Raw genomic sequence first — 13,902 nt, forward strand, 5'->3', positions numbered from 1 at the left:
AGTTCTTAAAATGCTAACCAAATATATATATGTGTGTGTTAAAAACCAGGTTGAGCCGAGCGGTGGTAGCTCACGCCTTCAATCCCAGGCAGAAGCAGGTGGATCTCTGTTCGAGGCCAGTCTGGTGTGCAGAGCAAGTTCCAGGACAGCTAGGGAAACACTGAGAAACCCTGTCTCGAAAAACAAACAGGTTGGACATCGAGTTCCAGGACAGTTAGGGAAACACTGAGAAACCCTGTCTCGAAAAATAAACAGGTTGGGCATGTAGACAGCCTCAGAGTCTGCATCTGCCCGTGTCCCGAGAAAATGAGGGATTCTTAAGCGAGTTCTACCCGTGGAAAGTAGGGACTCTGCCTTGTCACCCATTAGCTCCCTCCTGTCACATGCACCCTCCTCTCCTCTCGATCCCAGGTCTTTTAAGAAACGTGACCCATGGGGCTGATAAGACTCAGAGTGAAAGTCACTTACTGCCAAGCCCGACAGCCTGAATTTGAATCCCCAGAACCTACAAGGTGAAAGAGAATTGACTCCTCTGATCTCTACACATACGCTAAGGGACATACAATCCTCCCTAACACACACACACACACACAGACACACATCTCTTGGTGCAGTAATTCTAACACTCAGGAAGCAGAGCCTGACAACCTGAGTTCGAATCCCTAGAATCCACAAGGTGAAAGGAGAGCACTGACTCCCACAAGTCCTCTGACTTCCACAGATAAACCATGGAATATGCAACCCCACACACACACGCATGCACACACACACACAAATACACACACATTAAATGTCTCCTGGCCCAGTAGCATACTTGAGTAATCCCAGCACTCAGGAAGCAGAGGCAGGCTGGTATTTGTAAATTCAAGTCCAGAGAGAGCTGCGTAGTAAGACTCTATCTCATAATAAATAGACAGACAGACAGATAGATGGAAAAAGAATTTAGAGAAAAGAGGCTAAGGAAGGATTTCTGTGGCTAGCTCTGAACTGCCTCACCTTTCCTGAATCTCCCAGTTGTTCCTTGACACCTCTTTGTTCTATTCCTGTCACCTGGCAGGACCTTGATGCTCTCAGCCACTCTCCCTTGCCCATGGGTCATGCCTCTAGCCAAGGTGCTTCTTCTCCCTTAGACCTAACCTATAGACCCTACATTCAGGAAAATGCTGAGCACAGGATTCAGACAGACCAGAGCCCTGTGGTCAGAACCACCCTTTGTAGCATAGGTGTTTTGCAAGCTCCACCATAGTTTTAAAGTGTGAACATTTGGTTGAAGCACAAATTGTAAGTGGACAGTTCAAATTCCACAAGCTTACAGCATGAGTAACAGAGGAGAGGTGCCCCCTCCTGGCCTCTTCCAGTCACTACCCCTAGCAAGAGACTGGATTTGGGTGCCCAGGAGGAGAAGGGTATTCCCAGCCTTCCTCTGTTTTGCTTTGCTTTGCTTTGTTTTGTTTTGTGTGTTTATGCATCTGTGCGGGAAGTCAGAAGCACCTGTGTGTGGGAAACCGGAGACCCCTTAGCCTCCAAGTGATGCCAGAATTACAGGTGTTGTGAGCCACTTGACGTGGGTGCCAGGAATCAAACTCCAGTGCTAACAGTACGAACACTCAGTACTATCTCTCTGGCCCTCCATCTTTAACATGCTAACTCTGAAATCTCTGTGTAAGGCATTCTGGGCCTCAATCTCCACCGCATTCTCCTATTTCAAAAATATAGATGGTGTTGTGGTCTCGATGTGGGAGTCCCCCTCAAATCCACATATTGAAACTGTGACCTTCAAGAAAATAGTAATAAGAGGTAGGGTCATAATAGCAGATCCCTCATTGATGTGGTTATTATCTTAAGAGACCTCAGGCTAGGCACAGTAGCACACGCCTTTAACCCCAGCACTCAGAGACAGAGGCAGGCGGATCTCTATGAATTTGAGTTACCTCAAGCCTTTACACATCTAGTTCCAAGTCAGCCAAAGTTACATAGTGAGACTTTGTCTGATAAACTTTTTTTTTTTTGGTTTTACAAGACAGGGTTTCTCTGTGTAGTCTTGGCTATCCTGTAACTCAGACTGGCCTCGAACTCAGAGATCTGCCAGCCTCTGCCTCTGAGTGCACCACCACCACCCAGAATAAACGAACTTTTTTAAAACAGTAAGTCTGTAAAGAGCCAGGTATGGAATGCATACCTACAATCACAGCATTTTGGAAGGTGGAGGCAGGAGAACCAGGAGTTCAAAGCCAACCTCAGTTACATTAGGAGTTCAAAGGCTATGTGTGACCCTATCTCAAAAATTTATTTTAAAAAATAACCAACAAGGGGCTGAAGAGATGGCTCAGTGGTTAAGAGCACTGGCTGCTCTTCCAAAGGACCCACATGACAACTCACAACTGTCTGAAGATCCAGTTGCAGGGGATCTGACACCTTCACACCAATGCACATAAAATAAAGTTAAATAAACCATAAAAATATTTTTAAAAAAATGACCAACAAATACATATACATATATAGTCAGTCACAGTTGCTTCCACATGTAAACCAGCCAGCACTCAGGAAGCAGAAACAGGAATCTAGGAGTTCACAGCTAACTCAGACAGTATAGTGTGGTCCAGGCCAGCCTGAGCTAAAGAGTGAGGCCTGCCTCGGAAAATTTCTTTTTGACTTCATAAAAAAAATCTATGAGATTAACTAATTTTACAATCTTAAAGATGAGAATACAAAAGTAGTCGCACACAAAGGCTCCCACAGCAAGACAGAGCTGTACAGTGTTTGGGATCCACCCCTAGTTCAGTCTGATCCCAAAGCTCTATTCTTAGCACTAACCCAACCTCAGACTGGCTGGGTTCCCGCCTATGCTGCTGACAGTTGGATAACCCCAGCCAACTCGTCACTGCTGACTCCAATGTCCTTGCCTACAGAGTGGCAACCACGACCTAAGTGAGGGGGAAAGGGATGAGGAGGGGCTGAAGATCAGAAAAGCACTGGGGCTGTGGCGGTATTCCAAAGATCTACTGTGGATTCCTGGGCCAGTGTGGGATTTGGGGCAGTGAAGTTTGAAAAAATAAACAAAGCCCTATGGTTCCAGGAGATTGAGACCCTCATATTCTACCTGTTCTAGGACCTGGGTGTTCTGCCTGAGATGATATGTGAGCAGAGCGTGCAATCCTCCCCACTGCTGTCAGACAGAGGACCTGGATGGTCTGTGAGACTGACTGTTCTTTGTACTCTACTGACTTATCACAGGGCAAGCATGCCCGAGGGAGTCCAACCAACAGCCGGGAGCAAAAGCGCCCTGCTCAGCCCAGGTTTACCTGGTAAAACTGTAGTCGTGCACAGCTAGGATCATGAAAACAAATGCCCGTTGTTACAGCCACGGAGACTGAGCGGGTTTGTTATTGTGGTGCCGCAGCATCTCAGGAGAAGCTGGTATACCTGCTTCCGCGTCTCTTCCTACAGAAATGAGACCAGGTGAGCACCCGCCATCCTCTCTGCTCACTCCCTGTGGCTATTCAATTGGAATCTCACATTTGATTGTGGAAGATTTTGGCAGATTTCTTCACGCTGAGGCTAGAGACCTGTTGGCTACACGTCACCAAGGCCTAGCACAGAACAGACGTGTCCTGGATACTTCTAGATAACTGTGGGCTGGTGGGTGCATGATGAGGTAGATGAGGAAGCAAGACTGGAGAGTCCTCACCTGCCTACATTTCCCCATTCCCTGGTGCCTAATTTCTAACCATGCTAATGAGGTAACTTCACGGGACAACTTCCTCATTGGCTAAATGTCCTAAGAGACCTCGGACAGGAATAAATCCAACTCAGCCACTCTTAGATTTCTGACCTACAGACTGGAAGACAAGGTGAGCACTGCTAGATTGTAGGAGCACTTATCACAGAGCACAGATAAGACCTGTATTCACTTTGAGACGCCGGTTCTCCAGGAGAAGGGTCTCACATCTTGGTCCGGTTCCTCTTGGGACTGCAGAGCCACCTTAGAGTCCAAATGTCGAGACACAAATCACAGACATGGAGCCAGGCAGCCTATGTGCTCAGAGGCTGTTTATTATTCAAGAGGAAGGAGGAGAGAGAGAGGAGAAACCCCGGACACCCCACGGGGCTCAGGAGAAAGTGAACTGGAAGGCTCCTCTTCTTTCTCTTGCCACTGACCCAGAAGACTCCAGATGCAGAGATCTCAGGGGTTGGCTTAGAGGCCTCCAGGAGGCCTGGCAGCTCTGCTGTTGGCTGGGGACAGAATCCCCACAGGGGCAGGTCCCAGGCTCGGAATGGCTTCTGTGTACACAAAATATCTCTCTTCAAAAGGCACTGGTGGAAGTGAGCAGTAGGAAGGCCGCCCCATCACAAGCCAGACCTGTTGTATCAGGTCTGAGTTCTGTTTCCCCAAGACCAAGCCAACCTTCCTAAGGCTGGTCTCTGAGGCCCTCGTTCCCCTCCTCTCCCTTCCCTCAGCCCAAACATGAGCAGGCAGTCGGCAGAAGGACAAGTCAGGCCACGGGGTAAATGATCCTCTTCAGGGCTTGCACCTGACAACTTCTAGGCCAAGAGCCCCAAGCGGGTGACTTTGGCCGAGAGGAAGGAGTGGATGATAAAGACCATAGTTTTGGGACACGAATGCAGGTCCAGCTGCTGCAGAGTGGACAGAGAAAAGGGTCAGGGGGTCTCTCCAGCCTGGCCTCCAGGAGAGCATCCCCACCCCCAAGATGCAGAAGTGGCCCTCCACTTACGATCTCTCCTTCAGCACCCCCAAAGTCCAGGAAAAGGAGACTTGTGCCATCATCCGATGACATCTGCAGCTTCTCGAAGGGCTGTCGGAGCAGCACGGCTCGGGCTGCTCCTGGCTCAGCTGCCCACAGTGTGAAGCCCTTGTCGATGTGCACAGAGAGGTTACAGGGGCGGCCATTCCATGTGCAGGCTGCGGGAGAGCAGGGAACACAGGCTTCTCTGAGGCTACTTCAGAGACCACAAGCCCCACTCAACTTCAAAAGCAGCTCCAGAATCCGGCTTTTCCTCCCCCAGATATAAGAGGCTCTCTCTGTCCACCTGCCCAGTCACCCCTATCCTAAAATGCAGAAGGGCGGGCCTTCAGAGAACCTACAGCTGCTTCTGTCCCCACTTCCAGCACCTGTGTTGAAGAAGCTTGGGCTGGGAGGTTCTGTGGGAGAGGATTTAGCTATCACATACAAGGTCTTGGGTTCAATTCTCGGAATAAAATAGAGTTAATTTCTGTGATGTACATAGTTTATCCCATTAGAGGCACAGGAGAGTCCAGTTAACTTTAAATTTATGAAATTTAAGTGGATAATTTAGATTGGCATATAAAATACTATGCATCGTTTGAAATTCAAAGCTATTTTACCTACAGCCTTGCCCCCAAGACAGAATCTCATTGTGTAGCCCTGGCTTGCCTGGAACTTGCTATGTAGACCAGGCTGGCCTCAGACCCACAGAGATCCACCTGCCCTAGCTCCCAAGTGCTAAAATGAAAGGTGCATGCCACCAGGTATCCCTACCAGCAGAATCGCAAAGAGAACAGAAAAAAGACTAAGGAAAAATGTCTTCCTTCCTCCCAGAGTGTCGGGGAATGTTATTTTAAGGTGTATTGCTTTTGTCTATGCTGCATTTGTTTAACTCTGTGAAACTGATTCTTTACCTGTCTAAAATGTCTGATAGTCTAATAAAGAGCTAAACAGCTAATAGCAAGGCAGGAGCAAGGATGGGTGGGGCTGGCAGGCAGTGTATAAATAGGAGAACCAAGGAAGAAGAGAAGCAAGAGAGGAGGACATCAGGGACCAGCCAGCCAGCAAGCCACAGAGAAAGGCGAAAGGTAGTCAGGATATGTATCTCCACAGCAAGGAAGAAGCCAGGCTGCTAAGGTCTGGAATTTCTAAGACTAAGCCTTTGTGAGAGATATATTTGGGAGCTGGGTGGTGATGGGCCCCCCAAAAGCCAAAAGAGTAAAACATCTAGAGCACCTGCATACCCCAAACAGGGGCTTCTTAAAAGACCCAACCTCCACTAGTTATCCCCCTCCAGAAAAGTCATAAAGAAACTTGAACGCCTCTAGGCACAAGAGGCTCCACCTGGCACACCTGTAGACACTTCTTGCACACCTTCAGCAGCCCGGTGACAGCCATCCACCAGCTGTCGGGTCCAGGCTGCCAGCTCCTGCGGTGACTCCACACTGAACAGGTGAGTGTCCACCCCATGACGTGTGCCCGTCCGCAGGGCAAAGGAGAGTTCTGCATCATAGGGCACTGAGCCCTTGGACGGGCCTGAGTGCACCAGCCTGCGTGCAGAGCAGAGGGCCAAGTGGTGAGGCCTTGAGGTGGGGTGGGGTGGGGTCAAGGCAGTGACCTGCATCCTTTCAGAGGACAGAAGCTGCAGGGGTGTGTCTCCTCCATCTCACCCTTAGCCTCACTTCAGCCCTAGCGGAGGTCCTCTGCATATTGTTCCCTCTGCCTGGCTACTCCTCCCGATCCCCACGCCACTCGCTCTTTCACGTCCTGTGGACCTTTGTTCAAATATTCCCTCCTCTGAAATGAGCTGTCTAAAATAGTTCCTCTAGCACTCACTAGCCTTACTTTTCATCAGCCTTGGCTAGTCTGGAATTCACTGCCCCTGTCTGGCCAGCAGACCTCTAAGTTCTAGCCCTTAGACTCTTCTGTTCCTCACTCCATCCACTCTGCTTCCCTTTAGAGCTTCTACTGAAGCCCCGCACTCCAGCCCTGAACCTCTGACCAGACAGTCCCCAAGCTTCTGAGCCATGGTCCCTGTGTTTCCCACAGATACTCTGGGCCTGACTCAGCATCTCGTTGAACATCCTCCATAGGCACCATCGCTCCAGTCCCACTGCCCCCGCCAACACCCACACACACCCACACACACACACAACCACTCCAAACCTCCTATTCATCCAAGACGTCTCCTGCCCTCTCCCATCTGCCAAGCACTGTGCCTGTGAGTTCCCACCCATGCCCCTTTCCTCTGCAAATGCCTCTGCGCTTCTCCAGATGCTTCCTCCACCCACGTCTCCTGAAGAGATGGCAGCCTCCCAGCTTCTGCCCTCCCTTCCCCAGTGAAAGTTCTCCGTGGCAGGCACAGGGCTTCCTCTAAAACACAGCCCCAGTCTCCTGACTCCCCAGCTTACCCCCTCCAGCGATAATGCTGGGACTGGAGAGATGACTCAGTGGGTAAAGCATTTACTCCTCAAGCAGGAGGACCTGAGTTTGTGTCCCTGGCATCTATGGAAAAGCCAGACATGGCAGCAGATACCTGCAGCCCCAGTGCTGGGGACGCTGAGACGGGGGCCACTGGTCTGCCAGTCTAGCCCAAACAGCAAGCTGAGTTCAATGAGAGAGCCTGTCCCCCAAAAAATATTGAGTGGGTGTGGCAGCTCATGCCTTTAATCCCAGCACTTAGAGGCAGAGGCAGACAAGTTCAAGGCCATCCGCAGGACTGGACAGGGCAGAGACAGGTGAATTGCATGAACTTAATGGCCAGCCAATCTAGCCAGAAATAGCAACCTCTAGGTTTGGTGAGAGACAAAGTCTCAAAAGATAAGGTAGAGAAAAATAGAGAAAGGTATCTGAATACGACCTCTGGTTTCTATATTTGTATATATGAATGCATGCACGCACATGCACACAAACACACACAGACATACACACAATCTTTTTTTTTTTTTGGTTTTTCAAGACAGGGTTTCTCTGTGGCTTTGGAGCCTGTCCTGGAACTAGCTCTTGTAGACCAGACTGGTCTCGAACTCACAGAGATCCACCTGCCTCTGCCTCCCGAGTGCTGGGATTAAAGGCGTGCGCCACCACCGCCCGGCTTACACACAATCTTGATAACACAATATTCCTTCACCAGACAGTTATCTCTTCCCCCCCCCCCCACTTCCCATGTGGATTCTGCATCTGGTTCTACTACATTCACAGGTCATGAACATGTTCTAGCCCTTCATGCCTCTGTACCTCTGTAAGATGCTCTACCATCCTTCCTCAAAAGCCACACTTCTCATTCATCAATGTCATTAAGTCTCCCCTGGCCAAGCCAGACAGCTAGGTGTCTCCAATAGCCAGACAATTCTGTGTCTGTCTCCTGACTCTGGGTTCTCCCTGAGGGCAGTGATTGTACCTGTTAACTTTGTGTCCCCTGAACCATGCAGTACAAGATGCAGGTATCAGTAACTGAGGGACAATGAATACTTTACATTTTTCTGTTCTGAGCCTTGGCTTTAAAAATGAGGAAAAATTGTGGCTAAAAGAAGCAGATCACCTGGGAAGTAGCTGGAGGCAGAACAGGGCTGGGGTTTGGGGCGTTGGGGCCCATCTGGAACACCACCCTCCCACGTCTTGAGTACAACCATTGAGTGCAACCCAGTGCCCCTGCTCCTTGGTACCTGGTGGCAATGAGCGGGGCAGTACGGGCTGGCCTGCTCAGGGCCTCTCGAGTCTGGGGGAGAGAGCAGTAGAGGAGCAACTCCTTCTCCGTCAGCAGGGCCAGGGTTGGAGCCGTACCCCCACTGGGCAGCTGCAAGCAAAACGGTAATGAGGAGGAATGGAAGGAAAAGAGGTCAAAGGGCCAGAAGGGCATGGGGTGACAAGGGGTGACAGCAAGCACCTGTTCTGTCAGCCAGCCAATCTGCTTGATGTCCTGGTTCCCAGCTGTACCTGTGGCTGTCAGCAGTGCCAGCAGCTCATCCTTGACCCAAGGTATGAAAGTGCTGATCTGGGCTTGGATGGCACCTGCCCATGACCTTGCACTGGCCTCATCCTTGGCCCTCAAGAAGAGGGTGTCCTGGCCATCTGCTGCCCAGATTTCCAGATACCTGAAGGCACATGGGATTAAAAAATAAGACATGTCACTGGTCACCATCTGGTCCAAGAAACCCACCCACTGCCAAACTGGAAGAAACCACACAGGGTGTCCATGAGAGGTAAGGACTGAGTTTGTAGATAGAATCCCAGCCATGGGTGTTAGAACCTCGCAGGATCTAGGACCAAAAAAAAAAAAAAACCAACCACAACACACACACACACACACACACACACATATACACAGATTTCTAGATTCCCACTCAAACACGTGCCAAGAGCCACAGTTACGGCCAATACCCTTTTCTCCTGGCTTCCATGAAAGGTTCCTGCTGAGTTAGCTTTCCAGGCCTCCCTGTTGCCTAGAATCTAAGGCATTCATCTACTAATAGGGAAAATATATTAAGAATCTTAGAAGACCAAGTTTACCTATAAAACAAAGAACTGGGCCAAGTAGTACACATCTGTAATCAAATCAGGCTGAGGCAGGCAAGAAAAGACTAAAGAGGGGCTGGAGAGATGGCTCAGAGGTTAAGAGCACTGACTGCTCTTCCAGAGGTCCTGAGTTTAATTCCCAGCAACCACATGGCGGCTCACAGCCATCTGTAATGAGATCTGGTGCCCTCTTCTGGCCAGCAAGAAGAAAGACAGACAGAACACTATACACATAATAAATAAATAAATCTTTAAAAAAAATGTGGAAGAGAACCAACTCCTAAAAGTTGTCCTCTGACCTCCACACATGTGGTGTGCCCATATATGGGGCGGGGAGGGGCAGGAATAAATACAATCAAAAATTTTTAAAGACTTAAGTACCTAAATTATACGAGACCCTGTCTGAAAGAGAGAGAAGAGAGAAAGAAACAAAATCCATGCCGTCAACTATGGAGGGAGAGTTTCAGGGGACAGCAACAGTGGTGCTAGAAAAGTTTTATGTTCCACGAAAGACTGGCTCCCCTTTGGATTTCTGTACTTCATGGAGCAGGGCAGAAACGAGAGGCTGCTCCCAGCTCCTAGCCCATCCACCTTCACCCCTCCTTCCTCTGCTGCAGAACTAGGAAACAAAGTTCATGGCTTCCCTTGCAGTTATGCCTGCCAGTTAGACCCAGGTCTAATCACTCTGAGAATCAAAGGTAAATCTTTCCTAGGTGATAATCTCCAAAGACAGATTCCACCAAATCCACCCCTCCCTACACACATGCTGGGGGCTATGGACCCCAGACCCTGAATTTCCTGTAACCCCCTTGCCTGCCAGAGTAAACAACTTGTTATGCTTGCAGCTGCTCCGAGCAAACAACTTGTTTTCCTGTGCTTGCAGCTGCTCTGAGCACAAGACAGGGAGTGGTTTCTGGTGGGCTTGCAGCTGAGAGTTAGGTGTGGCCATTGGTCAAGGAGACTAGATAAGATGCCCTGGAACACAATAAAGTGGGCATTCTTAATTCAAGGGGGCGTTCTTGGGGAATTCAAGGATGACCTGTGTCTCTGTCTGTATTAATGTCAGTCTCCAGCCCCTTGCCCATAGCGTGAACTGTACCACAGCACAGAGTGCAGAACAGGCGTAGTGCCGTACACACACACAGTCTACTCCCAGCAGAAGGATGAAATTCAAAACACCAGATATGCAGGGACACCTTTGATCCCAGCACTCAGGAGGCAGAGGCAGGCAGATCTCTGTGAGTTTGAGGCCAGCTTGGTCTATATATAGAGCGAGTTCCAAGGTAGTCAGAGCAACACAGAGAAACCCTGTCTTAGAAGAGAGAGAGAGAGAGAGAGAGAGAGAGAGAGAGAGAGAGAGAGAGAGAGAGAGAGAGAAGCAATGCATGCCATCACCCTAGAGTTAATTCATGCATCCATTTGACCTAGCTGCAAAGCACCTGCTTCCGTGCCAGCATGGATGCTCATAACATGTTAGTCACTTATATACAGCACAGATACCTTTCATTTGTGTTATCTGAGTGCCTCCCCACTCCAGCCTCACCTGGGTTCCGGGTCAGTGGGGGTGCACCTCCTTGAAACATATGCCATCTTCAAGGATATGTGTTTAGCCTCACTGAGGTTCCTGGGCTGGGGTCCAGGGGAAGAAGGCTGGCGCTGAAGAGGCGAGGCAGGGGGTGAGTCCCAGCCAACGGAGGTCCCGCCAGCGGAATTCTTGAAATACGGTGAGACCTCCTTCATGTATTTAACTGGTAAGGAGAGAGGTCACCTGTTACCACAGTGGCATGAACTCCATGTAGCATATATCACGATTGTCACCAGTTAATTAAAAGCTTAGTTGATGGGGCTGGAGAGAGGACTCAGTGGCTAAGAGCACTCACTGCTCTTCCAGAGGACCCAGGTTCAAGTCCCAGCATCCAGCTCACAACTGTCTGTAACTCCAAGATCTGACAACCTCACACAGACAAACATGCAGGCAGAACACCAATTCACATAAAATAAAATGAATTATTTTAAAAAGTTTAATTTAAGCCTAATATTATAATTTTCTAAAGTAAATTTTCTAGCATTGACAGAAGGGTAGAAAACATCTGATACCTTCCAGTATCCATCTACTCGTTTAGCCTGGTTTATGGACACGGGGCCGTCTAGAACAAAGACTACATTTCCAGCCTCCTTTGCAGCAAGTGTGGCCAAGTAAGTAAGTTCCAAGCAAGGAGTCAGAGAGTTTGGGGCCTTTGGGTGGTCATTCACAAAAAAAGACAACAGAAGCCGGCCAGGCAATGGTGGCATGTGCCTAGGATCCCAGCACTCAGTAGATGGAAGCAGGAGGATCTCAGGGCCAGCATGGGCTACATACTGAGATGAGAAAGAGGACAGGAGAGGAAAAGGAAAATAGAGACATGGAGAAAAGAGGAGTGGAGCTGGGAGAGAGGAGAGAGAGAACACCACTGCAGGGAGACCGGCATCTCAGAGCACCGAGATGGAAGTCAGGCTGTGTGGCTGCTAGCTCTGTCCTGGGGCTTGTTTCCATCTCTTCATACCTCGTATCTGCCAGAAGGAGTTGAATGAGGAGTTCTATGGCATTGCTCATTATCCTCCAATATATTAATAGCCCCTGAAAGACTTCATTTCCCAGGATCCTTTGCATTCATAAATATCCATGTTACTAATTCTGGTCACTAGCATGAGAAAAGAATAGTGGATGCAAATAGCAGGCTTTGACTGATGGGGAAAAGAGGTGTCCTTTCCTTTCCCCTATGTTCTCCTTTCCCTGGCCAGAAGCCAGACTAACAGGATACCATCTTAAACATGAGGATGTGGGCCATGCTCTAAGGAAGCCCAATTAAAATAGAGATAGCTGGGTACTGGAGAGATGACTCAGTGGTTAAGAGCACTGACTGCTCTTCTAAGAGGACCCAGGTTCTATTCCCTGCACCCACATGACAGTTCACAACTGTTTCTAACTCCATTTCCAGGGGTTCCAAGGCTTTCTTCTGACCTCAGTGGGCCATTCATGTACATGGTACACAGACATATATGCAGGCAAAATACTCTAGAACATAAAATAATAAAATAAAAATAATTTCAAAATATAGATAGTGCAGTCTAGTTTGAATATACATACACAGATGCAATTATCTCAGAATTGCTAACATCAGACTTGCAACCTTTACCTAAACAAAACATTTGGGCTATCAAGCACAGGTAAACACACACACATAAATATTTAAAATTTTTAAGAATAATGTTTTCAAAACAAAACATCTTCCAGGCATGGTGACATCAGCTGCCTTTAATCCTAGCTATGCAGAGGCTGAGGCAGAAGTGTCATGAGTTGAGGCCAGTCTGGGTGATTTAGCTAGACCCCCCACCTCAATAATCCCAGTTCAAGGACAAGCATGGTCTACAGAAAAAATTCCAGGGCACAGAGGAACACTGTCTTTTAAAAAACCTAAATAAATAAGACAGATGTGTAGCACTTGACTGTAAACCAAGCATTTAAAAGGTCAAAAAAAGGAAAATCAGGGGTTTGAGACTAGCCTGGGCCACACAATCCCATCTCACAAAAAAAAAAAAAAAGAACCCGCAAAATCACCAGGCGGTGGTTGTTCACACCTCTAAAGAAACCCTGTGTTGAAAAAAAAATAGAATCAGGCTGGGAAGATAGCCCTGTGGTAGATTTCTTGGCGAGCATACACGGGCACAAGGTTCCATCTCTAGCACCAAAGAGAGAGGGAGGGAGAGAGTGGGAGAGTTTACAGAGGGGGTGATTCCAGCAGAATTCTTGTCTTGCATATTCAAATCCCTGAGTTCAGTCCTTGGTACCACAAAAAAAGAAGGAAGCAGTAGAAGAGATGAGAAGTGGAGACAGAGCTGTGTGCTGTTCACACCTGTAATCCCAGAACTCAGGCAGCTGGGCAGGAGGACTGCCAAGAACTGGACGCTACAGAGCAGTGATTCTCAACTTCCTAATGCTGCAACCCTTTAATACGGTTCCTCATGATGCAGTGACCCCCCTAACCATAAAATTATTTCATTGCTACTTCACAACCTTAATTTTGTTACTGTTATGAATTGTAATGCAAATATCTGATATGCAGGATATCTGACCCAGTGGTGGATGAGACCCACAGGTTGAGAACCACTGCTATAGAGTATTCCAGGCCAGCCTAAGCTATAGAGTAATATACTCCGTTAAAAAATAAAATAGAAGATGGGCAGAGGTAGTATACACCTTTGCTCCCAGCACTCCAGAGGCAGAGAAAGGCAGATCCTCTGCGAGTTAAAGGCCAGAGCAAGTTCCAGGACAACCAAAACTACACAGAGAAACGCTGTCTTGAAAAAAAAAATAAGTAAATAAATATAAAATAGGATAAAATAAAAAAACAGAAAGAATGAAAAACAGGACAGAGAGAAGAAAAAAAGGAAAGGAAGAAAAGAAGGAAGGGAGAAGAAAAGGAAAGAAAAAAGAGAAAAACTTCTATTACACTGTTTGGCCTTCTTTTAATTTTCTTTTTAGATTTATTTATTTTATTTTATGTGTAAGAAAGTTTTGCTCAAATGTGTGTCTGTACCCCACATGTATGCCTGGTGTCCTCAGAGGTCCGAGGAGGGCACCGTGAGCACCATGTCAGGTCCT

At 48.2% G+C, this 13,902-nt stretch overlaps 1 protein-coding gene across 3 annotated transcripts in view; it reads right to left on the reverse strand.

Annotated features, from left to right (window-relative positions):
* Positions 1 to 4,033: 4,033 nt before the first annotated feature.
* Snta1 (syntrophin alpha 1) overlaps positions 4,034 to 13,902 on the reverse strand; it is a 32,039-nt gene continuing 22,170 nt past the window's right edge. The window contains exons 3-8 of one of the 3 annotated variants that reach the window (XM_075962587.1): positions 10,804 to 11,008; positions 8,632 to 8,839; positions 8,411 to 8,541; positions 6,099 to 6,295; positions 4,734 to 4,921; positions 4,034 to 4,635 (exon numbers count right to left, since the gene is read on the reverse strand). In XM_075962587.1, the coding sequence (XP_075818702.1) occupies positions 4,543 to 4,635; positions 4,734 to 4,921; positions 6,099 to 6,295; positions 8,411 to 8,541; positions 8,632 to 8,839; positions 10,804 to 11,008 (1,022 nt within the window). In that variant the 3' untranslated portion in view covers positions 4,034 to 4,542. Of the gene's footprint in view, positions 4,636 to 4,733; positions 4,957 to 6,077; positions 6,296 to 8,410; positions 8,542 to 8,631; positions 8,840 to 10,803; positions 11,009 to 13,902 lie in introns of all 3 variants that reach the window. The other 2 variants (XM_075962589.1, XM_075962588.1) reach the window with 2 other exon arrangements.

This window comes from Microtus pennsylvanicus, chromosome 2 (genome assembly GCF_037038515.1).
Source record: "Microtus pennsylvanicus isolate mMicPen1 chromosome 2, mMicPen1.hap1, whole genome shotgun sequence".
Classification (NCBI taxonomy): Eukaryota; Metazoa; Chordata; class Mammalia; order Rodentia; family Cricetidae; genus Microtus; species Microtus pennsylvanicus.